Below are 27,771 nucleotides of genomic sequence, written 5' to 3'. Positions count from 1 at the left end.
CATGATCATGCAACGGCTTCTACAAGGGGGCCACCTTTTGACACTGTAACGCTTCAAGCCCATGCCATATGCACCTCGCATGCATGGCATACAACGATGCAGGGCATGATTTACGACCACCATGGCTAATAGAATGGACCATGCGGATTATCCACAATAATGCATTACATGCAAAGCATAGCTTGCAAGGCATGTAAGGTTGCACACAAGCTCGAGGACATCCGCCAAACTGTCACTGCTAAAGACATATCTTTGGTATGGAGCACTTTCGGATGCTCGAAAATGTAGGCACGGTGGCCGATACGACAAATTACTCGAAGGCATTTAGCAGAATTGGAGACCTTGATAACGGGCCATGATTTGTCACACAAAGAATCGATGATGAAGACTATGCTTGACCTCGGACAGGCACACGAACGGATTCTCAGGTTTGCAATTTCACGTTCTTGCAATTTTCATAGCTTTATGTACAATTGTATTGCAAGCGCATGTTATTATGTTAATCTCGGCCATGGTACCCTGAGAGATTTTCTACGAGTCCACCAATTTTGGTAGTCATTACCATGATTTGGACTAAGGAGCACGGCTCCAATAAAGATAACCTCTGTACGGGTTTTCCCACGAGGCATGGTTGTCTCATAGTAGAGGCAACTCGGGCATGGCCTGTGCCTTATAAGGCAACGGTGATTGGCAAGGCCGGTCCCGATTATAAATTCCATTCTCAATAGCAGGCAATCAAAACAGGTGAAGTTGAATCCATTGTCGGCCATGTCTATTGAACCAAACATCAGTATTTGGAAAATCATTTCTCGATTTTCTTCTTGCTGGCAACTCATTCGATTCTTCCGGCGGTAAGCTTCCTCGACAGGTGTACTCAATAAGGTACGCAGTTGATATATGTTTAATGAGCATGTGCTTCATAACTATGGTATCCAAAGTGCGTCTACGATTGATCGTGGATATCATTCATACACTCAAGCACGTACGAGATGAACATACGTTGCAGATATAATTCTGTTTTTCCAACAGATCTACAAGTAGACAAGGTCTATTTTTTGTGCATCATCGACAGGGTCGAGTCTCTTTGCTAAGACATCTGTCGTCAACATAGTTCTATGAAGCAAGGCTTCAATTTATACATCTTGCATTGAAGCTGGCCAAGTTTGGCATATGCTATGAGCATACAAAATTGGGAAAGAATAGGCAATGTGTTCACAGGTTATTTCATTACGTGACAGACGGGCGTAGATGATACAAGGGACGTATATTTACATACAACAGCTCCCATCCGTGCATCAGCTATGGCTACGAGCCATTTTAAGCGAGTTTTGCTCCACAGAATTTTGAGTCAACTGGTGACCGCAATGACCAGGTTAGCCACTTTTATGTTCTTATTCTTTTTCCAAGTTTACACCTTTGATTAGCATCTACTGCTTTTGTGCAAAGCAAAGTGCTTTGACAATTTTCCGAAGCAAGACTTCTCCCGTGTGCCGAGATACTGCCCATTGATTTGGAATCAAGGGCATTGGCACACAAGTTTGAAAATATTGGCAACATGGGGAATCCCTCCCAGTTTCGACTGTGCAAGGCACTTATGGTTGTGGCTCTCACGTTTAGAGGCCATCACTTTTGCCAAGGGCTTAAAATTATGTATGCACGGCATGCTAGCTAGATGGATTCAATTCTACCGCCACAGGAAACACGCTTCCGCTCTCACACCCGACATTTTGTCAAGGATAAGATACGTTCAACATACAATAACACTTATTTCACAGGAAAAGTGCCAATGCTAAGTCATTTTCATACAATCACGACCCCTGTAAGTAAGGTAGGTCAAGATGTGGTTGTGTTTTTCTGTTACCTCTCTCGATGAGAGAGTCATAGCAGAAAACCGTTGCATGCTTATAGGATAAGCCGCAAGATAGGCATAAGATGCACACAAGCAGGGCAATCAACTATACACGTCATAGTCGTTTAAGGAAAGTTCCTCAGCCCAGCATGCTCTTCTTTTCCCTCTTTCTCATTTCTCTCGCAGAATAATGAAAACTTTTTAAGAATATTTATGATACATGTTTTGCTCGTGAGTTAGCCTGAGCCAAGGTGCTCTACCTCTCAGCTAGACATTGGGCAAGATGCCATCCACATTAGTCTTCATCCGTTCGACGATTGACCACTAATTGCCATAAGAGCTATGAGCTCCACAGAGGCTGGCTAAGAGCCACTGTCAGATCTGGGGTAAGACCCAACTGTTGGCATTCTTTGGGTGATTGTTTTCAAGAGTGAACAGATCTACCCAGGGAAGTATACATCGACGTTAATGGACAAGCAACGGTCTTGTCATTCAGGATGTTTACAGTGTCATTTTTGCACTACATGTTTTCAGTGCGACACTCAAGTTGAGTTTTTTATAAATCTTCAACTCACAGAAGCTGATCTCTACAAGGAAGTATAGATGCAGCAATCAGTTGAGACAGCATGGCTGTCCATAAGAGCTAGGCAGTTCACTTGTGTGGATTTCTTGCTCTCTCTATAGCACTACGGAGTGTCTATGGACATTATTGTTTAGGGTATGACCCGGAGGGTGACTGCTAAATCACCCCATAGGCATTGAGGATCACAGTTTGATCTCTCCCAGTTAAACTTTCAAGGAAAGAATTCCGCAATCTACCACACGGTAGCGGACGAATTCAACTTTTCGAGTTGATTCCAATCATTATGTACACGGTTAACTATGTTGGTTACCGTTGCCTGCTAGTTGAGCAGTTTCTACAGAGGGTCTTACCAAGGGGTTTGACTCCGTAGATGTTAACCAAAGGGGTTGGATTGCGTAGGCAACACCCACGGTTTCCAGAGCAAGTCGTCTAAATACGCTTGATTGTTTCAAAGCCATGCCAAGGGCATGTTGGAACAGAGTATTTTGGACCGTAGCGTCCACTATACCTTATGCTGTTACGAACCTAGTTGTAGGGTTCGACTTGGCACATGTTGTCACATGGGATACAACATGGTCTAGGAACTCAAGGAGTTCAATTTAGCCAATGTGGAGCATGATAATGAGGGTCTCTCTCACTCTTGTCACTGAGTGTTTGCAGTTACCTCCACACACAAGTGCCAGCTTGTACTTGATGGATGTCTCTTTTCTAGATATCCTTGTTTGAGACATATTCCACATGTGGAGAATATGAGTCTCTGGGACTGACACTGGCGCCAACTATCTAACAATGTGTCGCGACGAAGTCCCTAGGTGCTGGTCGCATCCTTGGATTCGACCATTTTTAGCACACAATATCAGGAGCAATTTCAGTGGCCAGAAATTGTCGGGTACTAAGTACAAACTTGTTACGATTACAAGTGCTGTGAAACCACCTTGCCGGAGGGTTGTTTCTACATATAGCTAAGTATGCTATGTACATGAGAATGTCTCATGGTTGGTACCTAGGTGTGACCGGGTCGTCACATTCTGTTATGGTCCAAAGTCTCATCATGGAATTGCGGTTCGGATATGTTTGTGTTAAATGCATGCACACTAGGTGTTATGGGCCCTAGTGTTTAACACATTTATTTGGAGCGGCATGCAACTTCATGGACATTATTGTTTGTGCAATTTTTTGCCCTGCCAGTGCAATTTCTCTTGCAGATTTAGTATGGGTGCCATACAAGGTGATGGCTAAGTATGGGTGTTTGTGATTGGATGCTTGAAACTCCAATCTGCTTTCAACCTAGTTGGTTGTCTCCATTCCATATCGAGTATCTAGCTGGATACTCAATGATTGAGTCATAGTTTGTCGTCAGTCGTGGGCGACTTTCTGTAAGTGGTTGGGGGAAAAGCACCTCACTCTTACTGCTGCTATTCATCCCGAGTAGGATTGGCAGTTTACAAGCATTCTATTTAGTACTAAAGGATATGCAAAGTGCATACGTTAAATCACACTAAAGGATATGCTAAGTGCATACGTTAGCAAGAAGTGAAACAACTGGATCGGTTACCTTTCTAGTTTGGAGTTTGCTTCATATGATGAAAGGCATGTTACGGCTACTTTTAGTCTCTGCCTGTTATTCTCAAGTTATCAACCTTAATCATCGGTTTTGATACGGTTGGATACTGGCAAGAAACCATAGCAAGTCAAGGACTTGGTTGTTGCTGATATGTATGTCAGCATAGTACTTTCATGGAAAGATGAGGTTATATTGCACATTCAAGTACCTCCAGAAAGTCTGAAACTTGGGTATACATTTAAACATCTCTTTGTTATGATAACTCGTTTAACCTACTCAAGTGAGTTTTAAATGGAGTCTTCACATTATGTTGGTTTCGGGTCGGTTAACCAAGACGGTTGTACAGGGACAACAATGTGGAAAATCAAGATGTTATTCTTGATTTCATTGAACCTCTCAATGAACCGGGTTCCGATTCAACAAACCGTTGGATCCATGAGGGATGCCACGGTGGAAAACATTACTGTTCTTATGAAGATACCACCACTTGTGTTTTCGAGGACGAAAACTCTTCCAAAGGGGGGAGTAATGTCAGGACACGGGTCCTACGGGCAGGGCCCTACCCTAAAGGGGGGTCACGGACCCCAGCCACGGGCCAACTAGCAGTGTGGACAGGGGATCCTAGGGCTAAGAGCCTATAATTATGGGCGGTTGGGTGGAGGATCCAGGTCTCTAGCTCCTGGGGTTTTTACAAGAAACTCCAAAACGATTGGGCTGCAAGTTCATGTCATCAGCTAGCTTGGTAGAGATGAAGTTGTCTGTATTGCCAAGGTCAAACAAAATGAGAGCCCGTTGGTTGTTGATGCTACCCCATGCTTTAAGAAGAGCTCTTTCTTTTCCATCCTTGGTTGTATTTCCCTGTACTTCTGGGACTGCATTGGAAGAGGGTGGTTGTGGAGGTTTGGTAGGACAGTCACCCTTCATATGACCAACTTGTCGACACTTGAAGCATCTTTCTTCACTAATGTAAGTTCGCAACTCAGCAGGAGAGATATCTCCCTTTCTTGGGCTGATTTGGCTTTGCTTCTACTTCGGAGGTGGTTCTTTTCTTCTTTTGAGAAGAAGTAGAGGTAGGCTGCTCATGGAGAGCCTTCTGCTTGGCATGGTAAGTGCTTTGCTCCATCTTCCTGGGAGTACCCTTGTCATGTATTCCATCAGCTATGCGAGCTGATTCCATAAGTATCTGCAAGTTACCTCGAGGGTAAAGCTTCATACCCTTTTGCAAGGCTTCATGCAAACCTGCTTCAAACTTGCGCATCTTCTCCGAATCGTCAATCTTCTTGAATGGAGTGACTTTCAAGAGAACGTCCCAAAACCTATCCACATAGCATGGAACAGTTTCGTTCTCTGACTGTGAAAGTCGATCCCATTCTTCTTTACCTCTTCCTCATAGTTTGGCGGAAGGAACTGTGCGTAGAACTCCTCCTTGAAAGCAGTCCAATCTTGGGGTTTCCGATCTTCCAGGATAAGGGTTAACCACCAACTGCTGGCGGTGCCTTTCAGGTACATACTAACATGGCGAAGCTTGGATCTTTCTTTAAAATTCCCTTCAGCAAATGCAACTTCGAATTGGCGGATGAAAGCCAAAGCTTTGTCATTATCACGCCGTCCATTGTAGGTGTCGAATTTCACATCTTTGTCCCTCGACTTGAATGTTTTCTGCCTGTGGTGCTTCTTCTTATGGTGCTCCTTCTTTCTATGCTTAGACTCCTTATGGACAGGAGTCTTTTCCCTTGAATGCACTTCTTGCTGCGACGGATCGTCTAGAAACATGTCTTCCGGAGCAACGATGTCATCCAGATCCTTCATGAAAGAGAACCGAGGGGAATCAGGGGGATCCTGCTCTTGAATCTTTGGGTTAAACCGCACATGAAGTTCTGGAGGTTTCTTGTGTCTCTCGTGCATGCAGGAGGTTCCAATCAAAGGATCTTTCCTTGGTTCTGGCGCCTTTGGGTTCTGCGGGATTTCTCCCGACCCCATCGGCATTTTCTCCTTCCCTTTCTCAAGAGTATGGAGAATCTTTTGGACTTCTGGATGGGAGAGAGCTTTTTGCAACTCTTCCACCTGCTGTTGAAGGAGAGAGAACTCTATCTCGCGTCCTTCCATTTTTGCAGTCTGCCAAGAGTCATCAATCCCTTAAGGAAGAGAGAGATGACCTTGCTCTGATACCACTGTCACAAAAATACGGAAGCATATACTGACGTTTAATTGCACTTCAAATACTCAAGAGAATTAGAGAGAGAGAGAAAGCTGGACACTTCATTGGGGACCAGAAGATGGGCTGGTCCCTCCCCATAAAGAGAATATCTTTATTACTAAGGGAGAATCTTTACAAGCACAGGAACGGGGCGAAAGCCCGTTCTCTATTCTTTCTTGTCCTTTTTCTGCTTCTGACTGAGAGAGTAGAAGAACTGCTCTCTGACCACTGAGAGGATCTATCCTCTTCTGCGAGATTTTGGGAAGCTCTCGTAGGGGAGAGTCTACCTTCCACAAAACTCATCGGAAGCTCTCACGAATGAGGATCTATCTTCCGCTAACTGTGCCACTTTGGACATAATCTTCCTGCAGTTAACCAACCACAGAAACATGCAAAACACACACATACACGCTTGCTGTAATTTTCTGCACATAACCAGAAATTGTTACCTGAGCGTGTTCCAATGTCAAATTGGAGGTCCTTTACGCGATGGAAATGCTCCAAACTTGATGTATGTGTAGAGTAGGTAGTGGGGAATGAGATTCTATTAAGACTTTGCTGAAATTCACCCTAGTACAAGTGATTAGGGGCTGAAAACAGGGAATTTGCAGCAGCTAGACAAGGGAGAAAGAGAGTTTTCTACTACTTTACGCGATGAAACTTCTCCCAAAGCTGCAAGCAACCATGAGAGACCTTGTTCTAGGTGATGGGTGCTCAGAGGCTCCACATACACCACAAGGTGCTGCTCTCAAGTTTCAATGGAGAGCTTCATTGCGTAGAGGATGGTCAACTTGGGGGGGGGGGTAGTGAACTGCCAACCTGGCAAGAGGGGGAGGGGCTGCTCTCTTATAGCCTCCCAGAAGAGGGGGCGCTAGCATGAAGAGAGAGAGAGAGAGAGAGAGAGAGAGAGAGAGAGAGAGATTGCATAGGAAAGTGTGCCAAGTGGCACACTCACTTTAAAATTTAAAAACCATTCAACTTTTGGCTTTAAAAATCCTATGCTAGTTAATGAAATGTGCAATTAAGTGCACAACTGCACACATAGATGCAACAAATGAAAACTTTATCTGCTCCCTAGCGCATTGCCGTACCAGCAATGCTTTGGCATTACCTGTTCGCACTTGTCCGGCCATTTGGTCCAGCGCAAAGCATTTAAGAATACTTTTAACTAACTTATCCTAAGGCCGTAAAATAATCAGGCCTTAGGATTATTATTCTAAGGACCCCATCTCATTCCTGTGCTTGCATTAGCGCGCGTAATTTTCTGAGCCTGAAATCTAAGGCTACTATCTACCCCTTTATTGAAGACCCGATTTCCCAATCGCTAGGGCTTCAGGGTATTTTTTGCTAGGGTCTCCCTGAGGTGCACTGGCCCAAACTTGGGTGCACCTGAGGCCCCAGAAACTGCTAGATCTATTCTGATGTGCACACAACTAATTAGATAATTCTTTTCTCGTAAATAAATTAATTATTTACAAAGTCTGACATAGTTACAAGTACAATGATGATGCATGAAAACTGATGCAACTTGGGACTATGCCGGTGACGACGACGGGGATGGCGACGACGACTTAAGGGCTGAAATCTGCGGTCTTCTATTTGCTGTCCATAAAAACGCTATGGCTGAAAATCTGGGACTGATTCGGGGTGGCTGAAATCTGCTGTTTTGGCTGCGTTTTTGAGGGCTGAAAAAGGGGATCTTCTGCAAGTGGCTAAGGCTGAATCTGCTGTTGTCTTGAATGCTGAAAACGCTGTTGCAATTTCTCCGCTAAAGGCTGAAAATGAAAAACGCTGGCAGCTACTGTAGCGTTAGTGAAAACACTGGGAGTCTGGGGAGGTTGGCGATGGTAGCAGGGCTGAAATCGCCATGGCTAGGGGGAGGTGCTGATGAAGACGAAAAACGCTAGGCTTAGGGGGTTCTGGGCTCTCCAAGGGAAGCTTGGAGAGGTCTTGCTGAGAGAGAAGGGCTTGAGGGCCTGTTGTGCTCCTTGCTCATCTGCCCAAGAGTGCTAGTCTAGGGTTGCTTATATATTAACTTAGCAAAATTGCCCTACCTACTTTTGTTGGGAAGTCACTTAAATTAATAAGTGAAAAATGTCAAAAATAGGGAAAATAGGCTAAATGCACTGGAAAATTCCCCTAATTGATTCTAATGGAATCTGATAGGAATGCTGATGATCATGCTTTGTGCAACCAGAGGATATGCATCTATGCAAAGTGACTCGGCATGCACGGTCTACGAATAGACTCACGAAAGTGCCAGATCACTTCTAATCTAGACTGACTGGATTGATTGAACCTTGATCATGTTGTAGCTTGTCCACAGACACATAGGGCTGGATTTGTCACATGACAGGGGAACTGCAACCATGAAGAACATTGGGGCTGATTTGTAACATGCAGAAAGCTAGGCAAAACACTGTAAGGGAAAAGAACTGGCCATACTCGCCAGCCATGGCCAGATGTGCACCCGTAGGACTGCCCCCAAGGTCTCTCCAAAAGGATGTATGGAAGAAGCATCCAAATGTTTTTGAGTGCGGGCGTAGGAACGAGGTGTCCTCCCCACTAATTGTCGACACTACGTGAACCTTTCATCAAAAGTATCTCGACAAATCTACTGTCAAACATCAAAAAAACAGCAGATAAAAGGTTGTTGTCCCACAATTGGTAGTGACAAGCTCACAAGAGGGCAAAGGAATGGCCAAATTTGTAGGAAGGATATAGCATCACATGCTCCACCTCTAAACCTCATCTAGGCAAGTCGGATGATTAAACAAGAAGTGGTGTTGGAGATAGAAGTATCCCCTTGTGCGTGCTGAAGCCAACTCCAACACATGCACTGAAACATGCACCTGAACTGCTCCATACCAGATGAACAAGATGGACAAGGAAAATCAAAGAGCATCCTCTGCTTCAAGAGGAAAGAGATCCCCCTCTGTTATCCATAATCCACAATCTAGTTCAAAAGTGCAACCGAATCATCAACCTGCTACCCATGGGATAGGTAGCTTTATTTTTGAATTTGGGTCTCTCTCAATCGTGTGCTTGGACCAAGTGTGCGTGCTGCACCATTTTAGAACTCTTTTGGAAAAGGGACATTTCTCAGTCAAGGAAAAATGAAGGATTGTCATTTTATAGAGCGAGATTCTATCATGCCTATTCTCCTTCCGTTGTGCTGACATGTATTCATGCCAAACATCCTTTATTACGTACATGTGTCAATTTGGCAGAAGCGGAAAGTTGAAACTGCCCAAATTGAGGATTGGCCTTCCCTTTGTCATACATGACATATTGTATTTACACATGTAACACTTACAAGGGATAACATGGAACATGCTGTGCAATAAACTTATGTTTCAGTGTCCAAGAATTTTCCATCTTTATGCATTTACCCTTACACTAAAAGAAAATCTAATGCTACTGTCATACTAGATGGTTTTAGGATATTACATAAGCAAAGATATTATATCTTCATGTCCACATCATTGCCCACATGGCTTAATAAATTGATTGAACAGTCTACTGTAGATATTAACTTTAGACTCCAGGACTATGCTTCATGATCTTTATACCATACCTAGTTCTATATAAAGGGTCTCCTCACTTTTACATTGGAACTTGGTCTCAGCACCCAGGTCACATTACTGCAATGAGAATTTTTGATCCACCTTTGTAACCATATTTTATAATTAATGGCAGTTAAACACTTGTGTATATATTGCTTTTTCTCTTTCCAATCTTCCCCTAATGAGATCTATCTAATCTCTCATCAGCCTTTCTGTAATCAGGCTATAGATCTATGATTCTATGCTTCCTCATCACCTCTATAAGGAATTCACTGTGTATTGCTGAGCAAGCTTAGTACATATATTGTTAGTGTGTTTTGCTGGAGTGTAGTGCAGCTCACTCATAATTGAGGTATTGAAGGTTTTAATCTTTGTTGGGCTTTTCTTTATTTGCAATCTAATTGTTGATATTTTGAAGGATTTCATGATACAAGGTGGAGATCCTACTGGAACAGGACGTGGTGGGGTTTCAATCTATGGGTATGTCTTTCTTCTTTACTCTGTACTCAAGAGTTTTGTTTGGGTCTTCCGTTTTGGTTGTACTACAAAGTGCTTTATATGGTGAGGGAGTGATGGTGTGGGGATGTTGACGTACAAAGGGTTTTATACGGTGAGACAGTGGTGTGGGAATTTTGACGTAGTTGTTGATACCATAGTTACAGGGAATGGCCATTTTCAGGTCCCCATTCCCCGTTCCCATCCCAATGCATGTTGCCGTTCCCTGTTCCCTGTTCCAGGTAACTATGGTTGATACCACGTAGTTTTAGATTGTGAGGTATAGATGGTGTGTGAGTAGGAATGTTGAAGTATCTGTTGATACCAAGCACTATGGGCCTTGAAGTTTTAGAGTGTTCTTGATGACTACCATACTGTCCTGGGTGAGGAATTTGAAGTTTTCTTTCATGCTCTTTCAACGTGATTTTGGCATGTTTGTCAAATTTAGGTTTATAAATAGGATGATTTATGATCTATTCAGGTTCTAATTGATTACCATGGTAGCAAGTTTGATCGCGTCTTGCTCACTATTTTTTGAGACTTCAATCTGCAGTCCCAAATTTGAGGATGAAATCACCAGAGAACTGAAGCACACTGGAGCAGGGGTTCTTTCTATGGCTAACTCTGGACCAAATACAAATGGAAGCCAGTTTTTTATTTCACTTGTTCCAACTCCTTGGCTAGATGGTAGGCAAGTCAACTTGTTTGATTGCCAAGTTGCTTTTTTGTATTTTCTTTTTCTTTAACTGATTTGGAAATGTGTAGGGAAGCACACGATTTTTGGACGGATATCTAGTGGAATGGAAGTCGTTAAGCGACTAGGAAACGTGCAAACAGACAGGAGCGACAGGTGATGCATTTAGTTTAAATCGTGGTCAAGTACATCAAAGCTATAGTAGACTTAATCTAGCCTATTTAACTTTGTTGTAAAGGTTATAGTTTAGACTCTTGGCCTCGGAAAGAATTGAAGGCCCTATCAACTACCTTACCTTTGTGCTAAATTTTCCTTTTTGATGCTTCTTTTAATGCTAGGCTTCATTATGGCTTGTCTGCCCTACATCTCTAATATGCAGATCTTTGTATTGATGTATGCTTGTGTGCGTGTGGTGTGGGTGTGTGGGAGCATATATGGGTACCTAGTTCTAAACCCACTATGGCACTGATGATGTTAGTGGGGATGTTGTAGTATTTAATCAATAATATCATGATGGAGCTGATGGCTGTATTGTCTTGTGGATGACTACCATGAGTCTACTCCTTTGAAGGTGATTCTATGCTTATCCTGGATTCATCTAGGTATATAAATAATTAAAAATATATATACGGAAGAATTGAAGGTTGATTACAGGTGACCCAGGACAGCTTGGGTCAAGGATGCTTTTAATCCCTCTTTAATCCAAGTAGTGGGTAACTGGTTACAGCCCATTGTATCAGTTGAAAGCAGCTAGGTTAACCACTCTAAGCGGCTTAGTCTCACCCATTGACGGTTTTGGTTTGGGGATAGGCTTTCATTTGTCACGCAAGGTATTAAGAAGTTCATAACTGGGAATTTGGGTTCAAATTTTAAAAGTCCCAAATCCACACAACGACAGGTGTTAGGGAGGGAAGGCTGTTTTGTGGCTGTGCCCAGCCAGGGAGGTTGTTTCTCATGCCGGGATGTGTTTAGCCATGTTTAGTCCCTGGGTTTTGGTTCTTTCCTAGCCATAGAGGCTCCTACGGGTGCATAGGAATTTTCCCCTGCTTCCAGGTGCCCTGTGGCTCCCTCCAGCATTTTTCCCTATTTTGCTGGCCTATTTCTAGGTCGTGGAGGGGCAGATGGTGGGTCGGGCAGCCAGGGGCAGAGCCTATATCAGGGCATGGGGGGGTCTACTCTATGCATGCAGTATTGTGCCCAGCAGGGCGCTCTCTATGGGCTGCCCTTTTCCCTTTGCAACCGGCCATTAGGGGGGGGGGGGGGGGGGGGGGGCTGGCTGCGTTTGTGCAGCCCCTCCCCTAGCGTTTTCGGCAGGCAGCAGCGCAGCGTTTTTGGCATGCAATGTTGGCAGCGTGCGGGTGTGGGCAGCAGGTCCTGCCCTGCGTTTTCTCCTTAGGACATCCTCGTGTGCACGATCTTAGGCTTTGGCAGAGCATCTCGACGATGGTGGAGGCCTAGGAGAGATATCCAGCCATCTAGAGGACGGCCATGAATGGTCAGTCTTGAGGCATGTCTAGGTTGGTGTCAGGAGGAGGAGCACTTTAGGGTTGGATGCCCATGTGGATACCGTGTGAGTGGTCTCGTGTGCAGGATCAGTTGGCAGTGTCAGTAGCAATCACAGTTGTGTGTACCTCAGGTCTATCCATTGGGCATGTCAAATCTATGACGGACTACCCTTGGTCACTTGTATGAGCAACTTGTTATCAGCATGGAGAGCCTTTCCCAGATCTCTCTCTCTCTCTCTCTCTCTCTCTCAGATGTCTTGTCTCTTTTTACCTCAATGATCTCTCTTCTCCACAGGTGCCTTGTTCATGTATGTAGCATTGCAAGTGTTCTAGATCCGAGTCGAGGTTGTCCACCGGATCACGAGCCAGTTCTTATTTTCATTGCATCTTCGGCTGCCACCTTTGACATGGTATTAGAGCCCTAGGTGACACGACCACCTTGGATGCTTGGATTTGGCTTGACTTGATTTGAGCGAAGAATCTTGCTGTTTTTCCCTGGTTTTCCTCCAGTTTGGGGCTGATTTGGGTATGTTGAGGCTATGGACCCTCGTCTATTACTTCCCCGTCTTTACCCTTGTTTACCCGGATCTCTCTTCACAAAGGGGAACCCAATGGAGGTTGTAGGATGTGTAGCAGTGCTGGATTGCTTTGTTCTTCCCAGATGGAGTCATGTTGCCGTGCCTTCCCGCAAGAGGGGGAATTATTCATATCTAGCTGCTTCTTCAGAGAGAAGTGTTTGAGTTGCAGTAGGGTCATCTTCAACACTTCTGGAGTAGGTCTCTAGAGTCTATGGCTGTGTTTTCTTTGAGGAGATGGATTGGCAGATTTGGTGTGCGTTTTGCAAATGCATGTCTTTCTTGGAATTGTCGACAGAGTTATCTATCCGATGGGTAGCAGGTTGATGATCCAATTGTACTTTTGTACCATATTGTGGATTATGGATGATAGAGGGGGATCTCTTTCCTTCTAGAAGCAAATGATGGTCAATGATTTTTTTCTCCTTGTCCATCTAAGGATGGAAGTTCCAGTTCTGGCTTCAATAGTCTCTTATTCATCCTGTATACAACAATTTAGGTGCATTTTCTAGTGCATGTGTTGGAGTTGGCTTTGATAGTGTCACGTGACACATCCAACCCTATGTGTCCGTGGACAAGCTACAGCATGACAAGGGTCTAGTTCAGTCAAGTAAGTCTAGAATAGGAAGTGATCTGGCACTTTTGTGAGTCTGTTCGCAAACCGTGCATGTCCAGACACTTAGATTAGATGCATATCCTCTGGTTGCACACAGCATGACCATCAGATTCCAATCAGATCCCATCGGTAGCATTTTTACAGTGCATAGGCCTATTTTCCCTATTTTTGACATTTTTCACTTATTATTTTTAAGTGACTTTTGTTGGAAAGTAGGTAGGGCAAATTGAGTAAGTTTGTATATAAGCAAACCTAGACTAGCACTAAATGGCAGAAGAGGCAACAGGAGCCAAGCTCAACAGGCAACTTCTCAGCAAGACCCCTTGGTGGACTCCCCTCCAAGCAAGACTCAACCTAGCATTTCTTCCTCAGCATCCCCTAGCGTTTTCTCAACAAGGCATCATCGCCTAGCCTGCATCAGCCTTGGCGTTTTTCATCAGACACAGGACCGCAGTACCCCCTTGCCCTAGCGTTTTGCATCAGCAACCATCGCCAGCAGAAGCTCAGCAACCTAGCGTTATCAACAGGTACAGCTTTCAGCATGCAGTGTTTTTCAGCCTTGAAGAACCTGCAAATTCAGCCCTAAAGAGTAGCAGATTCAGCCCGGAAAGACCATCAGTTTCAGCCCTTAAGAATTGCAGATTTCAGCCCATAGTGTTTTGGACAGCAGATACAAGATTGCAGATTTCAACCCTTAGGTCGGGGTCGTCGTCATCGTCGACATAGCCTAGACTTGCATCAGTCCCATGCATTCAGTTTGTACCAGTTTGTGCAATCATAAGTAGACCACTCTCGCCGACGAGAGTGGGGCTTTCGGAGAAGGGTTTTCCAACATCTCTGGTGTCGTATCTCTCTTCTCTCTCTCAATCTCATTCACTTGCACACACAATGTCCATCCACTTTGTTTGTGTCCATTGCACTCTTTCACTAAAGGAACGGAAGGCTCTCCCTTCCGTAAGTAAAAGGAATCCTTGAGCATAGTTCAGAGCACTCATCTTGAGCAAAGTTCAAACATTCATTCCGCTGCACCTAACATTGGTATCAGAGCTTTGACAGTGTTCTGTATCACTCAAGGAAAAAGAACCACAAGAATCACAAGAATTTTTTTTGCTTGTTGCGGTCGCACGAACCCGAGTTCGCTTGGGCGTGTTGATTCCTAATCATGTTTTTGAAGAGTGATAGGAATCCCAAGAAAGAAGGGCTTGTCCAGCCTCCCCTTGTGCCTCTTTTCACTCATTGAGAGCGGACCGTGCACTTAGCTGCCGGCCAATCGACGTGTGGTGGGAAAAAGCAACCTTGGTGTGAGCGCAAGGCCACAAAGGGGTGCGCCCGCGGAAAAGAGCAAAACTCGGGTGAAGAGGATCCTTCTCAAACACAGATTGCAAGCGAAAGAAAACCTTAAGAACCTCAAGACCCTCGAGAACCCAAGACCCTCAAGAACCCAAGACCACAAGAACCCACGACTTCAGAATGGTCATCACTCGAAGCGGAATGGATACTTCGCTTAGAGGTTGTAACAGACTTGGACACTCCAAGTCAAGAATCAACCGCGACAGCACCAAATAACCACTTCAAAACAATTCACAGATCACAATAGATTTGCACTAGCCCGGCGGAGTTCCGTGCCTAGAGATATTGGCCCCAAAGACTGGCGCCCCTTTCGGTATTTCTTTTTGTATTAATCAATCATCAAAGTACAAGAGAGCGGTTAGGGTTTCACTCTCAGACTCTGCGTCCAGATGCTCTGAGAAGTGAAGCCCTCACCACTTATTTAAAGGTTACAAGGGATGCCCAAAAGCAGAGCCCCAAAAGCTTGAAAGCAAAAGCAGATTCTGTCTCTCTCTCTCTCTCAATGAGAGTCGGTAAAAAGCAAGTTCTCTTTTTCTCTTTCTTTCTCCCAAATCAAAGCGAAAAGCTGAGATTTGCGTCGCTCAAAATTTCCCCAAAAAAATAAAATAAAATAATAATAATATTCCGCCTCCGCGATTTCCGGAAATTAGGGTTTCTGGCAGAAATTAGGGTTTCTGCTGTCCACCACGTCATCACTTTGTGACATACCCCCCCTCTTGAAAGCATTGTAATCGACCGTGATTACGCCTACAAAACCGACAAAAGCCATAAACTGTCTTAGCAGACACTGACTGTTAGTACCTACGTACTAGGAACACACATCTAGCAGATGTACAAAATCGACAGTCACATCACACGACATCACAGGACATCACCAGACATCACATGGCATTCAACATTCATTCGGATCTTAGACCATGATTTATCGGCAATGTAGCTAGCAATCACATCTAGGTCCAATCAGGACCTCATCGATGTCCGATTGACTAACCCCTATTGCAACCATGTCTATTCAAGATCAAGTAGACCAAAATGCTGCAGTCATTTCGTCTATCAGTTCCTGCACTCACAAGAAGTCAAGAACAAATCAGTATCATGATCAGGAATTCCATTTCATAAAGTCATCCAACAGAATACCGTCAGCTCTCAGTATCCCTGAAGCTCAAAGAGACAACAGTGACTTTAGTATCAAAATCGAGGCATCTGTTGACAAAGGAGCGGAGTAACTCCCCTCTTGAGCATCCCACTGCACCAGATCTTCGGCCAAGCTGAGTTTCTGGGTTCCGTTTGGAGTAGACTATGCTAAACCAAAACATCGAGGTAAAGTTTCACAATCCGAGGAGTATCTGCTAGGTCCTCCTCCTCCATCCACTTCGCATCAAATGCAGGAAAGTTCTTGAAGTTAACCAAGAACCGCCTTCGGACTTTACCTTTCTTCGTATCGTTATGTGCCAAAATCTGTTTAGGAACAAGGACTTCCTCGTTTTCTTCCACTTCGGGTTGCTCATCAGGCTCCCCATCATCAGGCACATCACCCTTAACAGGGTTCAAGAGACTCACATGCAATGCATTATGAATCCTCCAAGTATCTGGCAGTTTCAATCGGAAGGAGACATCATTTATCTTTTCAGTTATCTGGAAAGGTCCATAGTATCGAGTACTAAGCTTTGGAAAAAAGCCTCTCCTTTCCCTTTTTCTTTCGTAGGCGTGCCTTCTCAAAAGTAAGAGCACCCAATCATCCTCCTTCAATTTCAAGTCGCGACGGCGATCCGTTGCCTTTTTCTGTCGTTCTTGAGACTCCTGCAAAGTCTCGCGAACCTTGGCAAAAGCCGTATTCAAATCTCGCGAATATTCATCCGCTTCAAATATCTAATCTTTCGTGCTCAGGAAGATGGAACCTTCGCAGTACTTTCAACAATCTCACATGGCGTCTTCCCCGTCGAAGAGTGTATCGTGTTATTGTAGGCAAATTCCACCAAAGGTAAGTTCGTTTCCCATTGAGTCTTCTGATCCGAGATACAAGACTTAAATAAATCTAAAATCACTGAATTGGCAATCTCAAATTGCCTGTCAGTCTGCAAGTGGAACGAGGACGAGAACTGCAACTGCGTGCCAATGTTCTCCCAAATTGCTTCCAAAACCAACTCATAAATCTGGGGTCTCTGTCGGAGACAATCGTCTCAGACTGCCATGTAATCGAAAATCATCGTGATCATTCTGTGTTCTCGGGAGATCAAAAATGAAATCCATTTCAATACTTTCCCAGGGGTGGGTGGGTACGGGTAAAGGCTGTAACAATCCCTGTGCCTTATGCCTGTCAAACTTGACCTTCTGGCATACCAAGCAACTGCGCACAAACTCTTCCACGTCCTTCTTTAGTCTCCGCCAAAAGAAATATCTCTCTACCCCTTTCATGGTGGTAGCAATGCCGCGGTGACCCGTAAAAGGTGGACAGTGGCATTCAGTCATAACCTTATCCCTCAACGGCTGTGTAACGCACAACATAGTCTTTCTTATCAAGTAGCCTTCCCGAAGGGAGTATCCCGCTACTGCCCATCCCGTATCCGTGTGAAAATATCTGCAAAATCTGTATCTGTGGCATACTGATCCACCACATCCTCGAAGCTCCTATGATGTATCGCGGAAATAGCCAGAACCAACGGTTTCCGAGACAAAGCATCTACCACCACATTCTTCTGTCCCTGCACATGGACAATCTGGAAGTGGAACTGTGACAAGATGTTCGCCCACCGCATCTGCTTTTCCGAAAGCTGCTTCTGTGACAAGAAGTAGCACAAACTCTGATGGTATGTAAAGACAGTAAAATCCGCTCCGAGTAGGTAATGCCGCCACTGAGTAAGAGCATGGATAACCGCCAAAAGCTCTTTCTCATAGATCTGTGCTGTCATCTCCGGCCTAGAGAACAAACGGCTCTCGTAAGCTATGACATGGCCTTCTTGCATCAAGACCGCACCCAGACTACGATCACAAGCATCACAAAATACTTCAAATGACTTCTGCAAGTCCGGCAAAGTCAAATCTGGTCCTGTAGTCAATTTCTCTTTCAATGTCCGAAAGGCAGTCACCTCTGTGGGTCCCCACGAAAAAGGTACTCCTTTCTGTGTCAAGGTATGCAAAGGGGAAGCAACCTCTGCAAACTTTCGTATGAACCGCCTGTAGTACGAACACAGTCCCAAGAAGCGTCTAACTTCATGGACATTCCTCAATTCGGGCCAATCACGGATAGTCTCTATCTTGGCCGGGTCCATTTGCACTCTTGCTCTGCTGACACAATGTGTCCCAAAAAATGTATCTCTGGTAGGAAAAATTCACTTTTCTTTGCATTAATCACTAACGTGTGATCTGGTAATGCCTGAAAGATTTGAAGCAGATGATCTCTGTGTTCTGCCTCATTCTTGGAGAAAGCAATGATGTCATCAAAGAAAGTGCCAACAAATAGCCTGTACTCTCGAAAAATCTTGTCCATCATCCGGTTAAATGTCGCAGGAGCATTGGTTAAGCCAAAAGGCTTACCAAAAACTCAAATAACCCAAAAGTCGTCCGAAAAGCTATCTTGTAGACATCTCTCGGCGCTATCCTGATCTGATGATATCCACTCTTCAAGTCAATCCTGCTAAAGCACGAGGATCCTTGTGACCTGTCGAGTATATCATCGATCCTAGGAATCGGAAATCTGTTCTTGATGGTGATTTCGTTGAGAGTGCTATAATCGATGCACATTCTCCAAGATCCGTCTTTCTTCAAAACCAACAACACTGGAGAGCAATACGGCGAAGTACTAGGCTGGACAAGACCCTTTTCCAAGAGGTCTTTCACTGGGTTCATAATCTTTTCATTCTGTACTCGGCTCACACGGTAAGGTGGCCGATTCGGTGGCGTGCTTCCAGGTATCAGATCAATGGTTTGATCTTCAGACCCTCTGAAAAGCAATCGGCATGAGTGTGGAGAAAAATCTTGGCGTTCTTTTGATCAGGTCAAAACATATTCAACCTTTATCCAGCGTTCAGTTCTCTCCCAAAGAATGAGTAAGAAACCAAAGTTCATCAAGTACAATCTCTAAGCCCTTCATTTATCAAAGTCGCTTTCTTCGCCCGGTAGTCAACCATGGCGTAGTTCTTGTGGTACCAAGGGATCCCGAGTAGAACGTCACTTGCGTGCCTTGAACACCCCTGTCATTGCAAACAAAGTTTGCCAATGCTCGGTGTAATGGCAACATCCCATCCGGGTGCCAGTCGAACTACCTCTGCCTGTGGCGTCAGTCTGTCGGGCGTAATTCAAAATCGAGCTGCCAATTCCAAGTGAAAAGAAGTTGGCCTTTGCTCCTTCAAAAGAGCTTCTTGATCCTTCACTTTGCCCCAAAAGCGGCAAAGTTTGTACTTTCATTCATTAGATTCGGTACAGGTCCCACGCCATGTGGTACGAGTTCTGCTTTTCTATCTGCCTTTTCTGCCACATTCCTCAGCTGCTCTCGAACTCTCAGGCCTGTCGTCGTCTTTATCATTCTGTTCTTTCTGTGCCTTATTAGGGCACTTCGCGGAGATATGTCCCTGTTCCCCGCATCCAAAGCACTTCCCCTCTCTGATGAAGCGAGCTCTCTCCTCAGGAGTAAGCTTGGGTCGTGCATCATTTTTCTCTTGGTTGCTCTTTTTTCTTTCTACTTTCATTCCCAGAAGTTTGTTCGGCTCGTTGTGTCATAGCCTCATTTGTTGGGTAGGTCAGACTGCCAGAGTGAATGGCAAAGCCCCGCATGGCATGACTCATCAACTCGTGAATAGAAGGTGACTTCTGTTCCAAGCAGTGATCTCGGATCTCTGCAGGTAGACTCAAGGTAAACCGCTCAATCTGTTCTGTGAACGAGATCTTCTTGAATGAAGAGGCGGGTAGAAAAGAGCTCCAGAATCTTTCACAATAAGCATTGATTGTATCTTTCTTGGTCATCCGAAGATGGTTCCAAGCAGCTCGTATATCTCGCTCAAACTCTTGAGTCAACCAAGAAGAAATAAAAAGCCTCTTGAATTTCAGCCATGTAACTCGCACAGTCTTGCTTAATAGAAGCGTGGACCACTAAGTGCGAGCATTCCCCTTAAAATAAGAGGTAGCTCTCCGAATCTTAGAGTGCTCTGAATAGCGTCCTCCCGCGAAAGCGATGTCAAACTGCTGAAAAAAGACAAAGCCTTCGAAGCATCCGAGTATCCTGAAAAAGTATCAAACTTGATCGAGTGGCCACCTTCCTTAAACTCTCGGACTTTCTTGCTTTCATCTTCGAGAAAGTCATACTGGTTGGCTTTGTAAAAATTCTTCTTGTTTGCATAAAACTTTCCGTCATCGGAATCTGAGCTGTCTGTAGACGAGTCCTCAGTAGAACTGTAAGTCTCTGGGCGAGATGTAGCCTTCTTTGCCTTTTTCTTGCCCTTTCCGAAGCTTTGTGTCTTGCTTCGCTTTTTGCTTTTTCTGTCTTCTTCGCTCTAATCCGAGGAGCTAGAAGAAGTGTCAGAAGAAGAAGAAGAAGAACTGGGTACTCCTTCAAATCGAACACGCTTCTTCCGTTTCTTTGCCTTGTCAAATGTCAACCGATGACCCAAATATCCCGGGAAGTCAGTGTCTTTCTTCTGCTTTTTGCCGTGCTTTTTGCCTTTCTTTTGCATGTCGAAAAGCTGAGCAATCCGTGCATCAACCACGGTCTCTAGTTCCTTCTCCGTATATTTCTTGAAAGCAGAAGGTTTCTTGAGAGCGGGTTTCGGGAGTGGTGTTGTGGTTCTTTGCCACTCCATCTGTACCTCTTCCAAAGAGGTCTGGTTCATATATTTTGCCATCTTTGCGTCCTTGGCAAAATTGAGCATCATCTTTGTTGCATCGCCTATCAATTGACGACGCTCCATCTCTTGCTGCTCCGCCTGAGTAGGCCTAGGCGGGCCATACTCTCTGTCTGAATCTTCGTTGTGATCCCAGCCCGCATCTCCAGATGCAGAGGGAGTCGACTGATCATTGCCTGAAGCCATAGGTGCCGCGGAAAAAAAAATCGGAGATCGGATTTTCCGTAGAATAGAAATCGGCCATGCTCTGATACCACTGTAACAGACTTGGACACTCCAAGTCAAGAATCAACCGCGACAGCACCAAATAACCACTTCAAAACAATTCACAGATCACAATAGATTTGCACTGGCCCGGCGGAGTTCCGGATGCTGTTGGCGATCTCCCTCGACGCCATACAGTTCGGTACCAGTACCTCACTTTGAAAAGGAGGGGATGTCACGTGACACATCCAACCCTATGTGTCCGTGGACAAGCTACAGCATGACAAGGGTTTAGTTCAGTCAAGTCAGTCTAGAATAGGAAGTGATCTGGCACTTTTGTGAGTTTGTTTGCAGACCGTGCATGTCCAGACACTTAGATTAGATGCATATCCTCTGGTTGCACACAGCATGACCATCAGATTCCAGTCAGATCCCATCAGTAGCATTTTTACAGTGCATAGCCTATTTTCCCTATTTTTGACATTTTTCACTTATTATTTTTAAGTGACTTTTGTTGGAAAGTAGTTAGGGCAAATTGGGTAAGTTTGTATATAAGCAAACCTAGACTAGCACTAAATGGCAGAAGAGGCAACAGGAGCCAAGCTCAACAGGCAACTTCTCAGCAAGACCCCTTGGTGGACTCCCCTCCAAGCAAGACTCAACCTAGCGTTTCTTCCTCAGCATCCCCTAGCGTTTTCTCAACAAGGCATCATCGCCTAGCCTGCATCAGCCTTGGCGTTTTTCATCAGACACAAGACCGCAGTACCCCCTTGCCCTAGCGTTTTGCATCAGCAACCATCGCCAGCAAAAGCTCAGCAACCTAGCATTTTTGACAAAGTTCTGGCCTAGCGTTTTCAACAGGTACAGCTTTCAGCATGCAGTGTTTTTCAGCCTTGAAGAACCTGCAAATTCAGCCCTAAAGAGTAGCAGATTCAGCCCGGAAAGACCATCAGTTTCAGCCCTTAAGAACTGCAGATTTCAGCCCATAGCGTTTTGGACAGCAGATACAAAATTGCAGATTTCAGCCCTTAGGTCGGGGTCGTCGTCATCGTCGACATAGTCTAGACTTGCATCAGTCCCATGCATTCAGTTTGTACCAGTTTGTGCAATCATAAGTAGACCACTCTCGCCGACGAGAGTGGGGCCTTCGGAGGAGGGTTTTACGTCGTCTCTAGTGTCGTATCTCTCTTCTCTCTCTATCTCTCAATCTCATTCACTTGCACACACATTGTCCATCCACTTTGTTTGTGTCATTGCACTCTCTCACTAAAGGAACGGAAGGCTCTCCCTTCTGTAAGTAAAAGGAATCCTTGAGCACAGTTCGGAGCACTCATCTTGAGCAAAGTTCAAACATTCAGTCCGCTGCACCTAACAGAGGGGGATACTTTTATCTTCAGAACCACTTCTTGCTTGATCATCTGACTTCCTTATGTGGTGCCAGATGCTTAGCCAACAATGACAACAGTTCAAGGAGGTTTTGTTGGAGTATGGACTTCCCTTATCTCCATGTTCTCTCATTTCCCGTTGGTAGTATTGCCCTACAGATTTGGTCAACTTGTCAGTACCAGTTGTGGGACAAGTTTATGATCTCTTGTGAGCTTGTCAGCTTCAGTAGTTGTGGGGCAGGTTTGCAACCTCTTACGGGCGGTTTTCTTGATGTTCAACGGGAGGTTTGTCGAGATTATTTGGATTATAGGTTTGCAAGAGGTGTCGACAGTTAGTGGGGACATCTAGTTCCTACTTCCAGAGTCAGCAACATTTGGATGATTCTCCCGTGTTTCCCTTTGGAGAGCTCCAACCTTGGGATAGCTCATTGTGATCTTCGTGGGCATGCTGCAGATTCCCTAGCCGGTTCCTCTTGAGTATTAATATCGTGTTGTGTATTGGATATTGATTGCAGAATTCAGTTGTGTGGGTGTGTTCTCTTCAGCACAAGTGGAAAGGACAGTTTTGATGAAGATTTTAAGGAAGCAAGTTACAACAGTGGGAGTATATGTGCTCTTCTAGGTCTGTATGCAGTTTGACATATTGTATTGGATTGTACCTACAGGTGTGAACTTGGCAGACGTAGAGGAGTGGCGGACATTTGGTTTGATCTCAGGGAGTTTGCTTGAGTAACTAGGTCCTTTTTGGAACCCCGGCGGCTTCTTTTGTAAACACGATCCTCAAGTGATGACCTTCAGGTCTTGCTATTCTTAGCAATCGGAGTTTACCAATGGTGTGATTCTGTGAGTCTCGAGTTCGTTGAGATTCAGGTCTTGCTATTCTTAGCAATCCGAGTTTATCGACGGTGCGATTCTCTGATTCTCCAGGTCCTTGAGATTCAGGTTTTGCTATTTAGTTACAAAGGAAGCAATTTTACTCTAGGTTGTCTCAAATTTCTTTCTAGTGGTACTTATTCTCTTTTACTAGAATTGAGCGGGAAGGGGGCTTCCTATCCTAAGGGGAGCTCTCGGCTTGGCTTTGGAGCTTTTAGTGATAGTGCGTCTGTTCTGACGTGGGGTTGAGTGAGTTGTTACCTTAGAACGTACTTTTGAGGATACTTCTCTTTCAGAGGGGGCTTCCGGGTTATTATCTTCAGTCGACTCTCGATGCTCCATTCAACGGAGTACCATGCACGGCTAGTCCTTGGTTTCCTTACCTATTTCTTCTAGCTTTGGATGGTGTGCTTTAGCCCACAATGCAGTTAGTACCTTGGCGGATGTTTTTTTCTTGAGCCACTTTGGTGGTTGCTTCGTCTTTTGGATTTGTGGTGTGATGGTTGCTCTTCCCGGTGCATCCGAGCAGTAGTTCCTATGTTTTGTCCTCCAGATTGATCCTTGGAGACTGCACCATTCAGGGCACACTGGCATGTTGCTTCATACAAGTGGATAGTGGTCCTTCTTGGGCTAGGAACTAGTTACAGTTAGCTCGAGCATTCTTCGCAATAGGGAGATAGTCTTCTCGATTCTTCCAGATTTGGTTCCAGGTTCCACATGTGTCTTTTCCTTCAGATTCACCTACCTTGGGTGATCCGATTACACAGGTAGACTGTTGAAGAGGTATGGGTTATCCATGGTTCAGGTGTTCTCCCTTCAGAGGGGATGTGGAGCAAGCTTGGGATTCAGTTTCCATCCTATTAGTTCTAGTGGCTTCATGTGCAACCGACAGGATTGACAGCATATTTGGTGGCTTTCTATATCACCTTGTTCTTCTCTTGCAGAGCTTGGGTGTAGGGTCTCTAGATCTTGCCGTTTTAGTTGCAGTCTTAGTATTGATGTGTGTTCCGTTCTCTTGGATGTTTGTTCTTGATTCACATTGAGAGTGGGGTGAGATTCTCTCGGGCGGTGTTCTAGACAGTTGAAAATTAGTAGCAGTCTTCACTCTCAATTCCGACGAGGTTCCTTAAGATACAATTTGCAGTTCATCATTCTATATGGTGGTTGGTGCAGTTCTTTGGTTCTTTGTCATCCGACAATTGATTTCTTAGTAGCTTTGGTTGTCCCATTCTTTGGATTTTCCGTAGCAGCTTGGAGATCCTAACATGTGGTATATGACCGAAGGTGTAGGCGTTCGACTCTTTTCCTCGAGGGTGGAGCACTTGAGAGTTGAAAAATGATCTGGATACTAGTAGTTCATGCCCTTACTCTCAGTTTTGATCCATTCTCTTGGAGCGGTCAGCTGCAATACCTTCTACAAATGCTGGTTGTGCGACTCGTGAGTCGGTGAGTTGAGGAGATTCTTGAGCTGGATTTACTTTCAACAAACAACATTTTACTTCCCGGACGTCTTTCGGGGGTAGCAGTTGGATCGTAAACTGTAGGTTACTTTTCCACTGCGTAGATTTGTCGTAGATATCCTCGTCCACAAAACCCTCTCTTTTCAGTTGCAGATTCATCACTCCAGCTTCCTGGTCTGTCTTCCTTTCCAAGAGCTTAGAGGTGGTTTTAGAGTTTAGGTATCTCTCTGGATTGTCCAGTCGGTTGGAGTTTCTCCCAAGGATAGGTGTAAAGAGAGTGAGGGCTGTTTTGTGGCTGAGCCTGGCCAGTGTGAGGTTTTCTGATGCCAGGATGTGTTTAGCCATAGAGGCTCCTACGGGTGCAAAGGATTTTCCCCCGGCTTCTGAAGTGCCCTGTGGCCCCCTCCAGCATTTTTTCCTATTTTGCTGGCCTATTTCTAGGTAGTGGGAGGGGGCAGATTTCTCCTCAGGACATCCTCGTGTGCACGATCTCAGGCTTTGGCAGAGCATCTCGACGATGGTGGAGGCCTAGGAGAGGAGAGATATCCAGCCATCTAGAGGACAGCCATGAATGGCTAGTCTTGAGGCATGTAGATCTCTCTCCAGATCTAGGTTGGTGTCAGGAGGAGGAGCACCTTAGGGTTGGATGCCCATCTGGAGACGGTGTCAATGGTCTTGTGTGCAGGAGCAGTTGGCAGTGTTAGTAGCAGTCGTAGTTGTGTGTACCTTGGGTCTATCCATTGTGCATGTTAGATCTATGCCGGACCACTCTTGGTCACTTGTATGAGCAGCTTGTTATCAGAATGGAGAGCCTTTCCCAGATCTCTCTCTCTCTCTCTCTCTCTCTCTCTCTCTCTCTCTCTCTCTCTCTCTCTCTCAGATGTCATGTCTCTTTCTACCCGAGTAATCTCTCTTCTCCACATGTGCCTTGTTCATGTATGTGGAGTCGAGGTGTCCACCGGATCACGAGCAATTTCTTGTCTTAATTGCATCATCCGCTGCCACCTTTGACATATCTCTGACTAAGGTCGAATGTATTGTTTTTGGCATGTTAAAACTTGTCCTAGAGGAGAAGGAAGAAAGTCATACAATTTTATTTTATTTTGGTTTGCGTATCTTTGTTTAGTTACTGAGTGTGTCCCTTCATTAAAGGGCTGAGTGTGTCTTTGTTTAGTTATTGAGTGTGTCCCTTCATTGAAGGGCTGCCTTGACTTCCTTTTCAAAATGCCTATGTGAGGCTTCACGTTGTTTTATGTAGCGTTTACGGCGCTTCAAAAAGCTGATTATACCCTTGTGGAGCGAATTGCATGTATAAGTAAAAATTTGTTAAGTTCAATGTCAATCTGATATGTGTATGTACTTCTGAAGTAACTGATTTAAAGTATGGCTTCTTCATGCAAATGCAATGCACGAGCATTGCCACGCTGGTTGAATTGATGAGAGTATTTCTATGTATAACTTGGTTTGCTAATATTTGAAATTATAGTTTTATGTAAATCAATGCTATCCTTCTCTTTGCAGGCCACTTCATGATGTAAAAATCCTGAGAACTACTGTTCTTGATTGAAGACCTATTCTGCAGATGGTTTTGCGGCCGCCAAGCTGCTCAAGTACTGGTTGCCAAATGGATGCTTTCCAATGTTCGTGTTTGGCCATAAGCTGAACAATGGGACCTCCTTTAGGTTCTTAGTTTCTGTTTGCTTTCATATTTCGAAGTATAAATTTTTCCAGACCCATCCAATTGGGGAACCGTACTACCAAACTCGTACTAGTATGATCGGGTTTGTTTCGGAGTGCCCGATCGATTATAAAAAAAACTGTCTACAATAAGACAGTCACGATGATCATTGGTATGTACTACAATAATGGATCTTGAATTGAGTTCGATGCTAAAGTTTCTATGGTGTTTCACTGCATTCTATGGTTTTGCATTCCATTCATTGTTTTGTGTGTCATACGTAAACTGTTTTTAGAGTGTTTTATGGAATCCAACGCATGGAATCTTCCGGGGATTTGATTTGTCCTTATTCCGTATTTCAGTAACTGTCCGAGTCCGGCATATGGTTACATATGTTTCGCAGGAAACCAGGTACCACCAAATGAAAGGGCTAGTTTGGAGCAAATACATGGTGTGATCGTCTCATTGTACATATGACGATGCCTGGCTAATGGGTACCACACTAGATGGATCCAAGTGACTCTTATCAATGCAAAGCAATCAAACAGAACAGAGGTTTTAACATCACATCATTAACATACGTCTTATGACATTGGTCTTCAAACGCAGTGTGTATGCCATAAGAGTCTTAGGCAATTGAGGCAATTGGTGAGATTCAATCGTTCATGGTGGCAAGATGAGATAATGATTGATCCAGAACAATATTGATATATGTATTATTGATGCTGTGTGTTGGGTTCTTAGACTAAGGTATGGATGCTTGTTATTAAGGACCGATCCCTTAGAGGCTACATGGATGATTCATGACATTATACAGTTCTACTCAAGGTAATGGTGAACCTAAAGCTTCTTTTGTTGCTCATTGGTTAAGTATTAGACTCTGAGCCCGGTCTCTGCTAATTTGATGAATTACAAAAAAGATTGTTTTGAATCTTAAAATCATGCAATAGGGCTTTTTGAGCCCATCAACTATGGAAAACCTAATATTTTGTGGCTCTGGATCTCTTGGATCTGAATAGTTCATTAATTACATGGGTATTTGAGAATGTCTTTAGGTACGACCAGCTGGCACATTATTTATCGATGATCAAAGGAGACTTGAACAAAATATGGATAAACAGAAAGCAAGAAGAAATATTGATTATTGTTTTTTTCTTCACTACTAAATTTTGGTTTTGAATACATGCTACATACAACCCAAACATAACAATTTGACGCAAAAGAAGCATGCTTAGAACTTGAATGTGTACGATTAGATAAAGGTGCACCCAATTTACCGTCAAGCAAGGTGTGCACCAACCATCTTGGTATACCTTCAGCTTACTCAATTTCAATCTTATTCA

At 44.4% G+C, this 27,771-nt stretch overlaps 1 protein-coding gene across 1 annotated transcript in view; it reads left to right on the top strand.

Moving 5' to 3' along the window:
- LOC147434252 (Cyclophilin-like peptidyl-prolyl cis-trans isomerase family protein) overlaps positions 1 to 26,597 on the top strand; it is a 43,877-nt gene extending 17,280 nt beyond the window's left edge. The window contains exons 3-6 of the mRNA XM_086490811.1: positions 10,178 to 10,239; positions 10,808 to 10,941; positions 11,020 to 11,104; positions 26,272 to 26,597. Of these exons, the coding sequence (XP_086346937.1) occupies positions 10,178 to 10,239; positions 10,808 to 10,941; positions 11,020 to 11,104; positions 26,272 to 26,317 (327 nt within the window). The 3' untranslated portion in view covers positions 26,318 to 26,597. The remainder of the gene's footprint in view (positions 1 to 10,177; positions 10,240 to 10,807; positions 10,942 to 11,019; positions 11,105 to 26,271) is intronic.
- The last annotated feature ends 1,174 nt before the right edge of the window (positions 26,598 to 27,771 follow it).

Source organism: Adiantum capillus-veneris, chromosome 19 (genome assembly GCF_014529385.1).
Source record: "Adiantum capillus-veneris isolate H3 chromosome 19, ASM1452938v2, whole genome shotgun sequence".
Lineage (NCBI taxonomy): Eukaryota > Viridiplantae > Streptophyta > Polypodiopsida > Polypodiales > Pteridaceae > Adiantum > Adiantum capillus-veneris.
The sequence above is the reverse complement of the archived record's forward strand: the minus strand, read 5'-3'. Positions and strand labels throughout refer to the sequence as shown.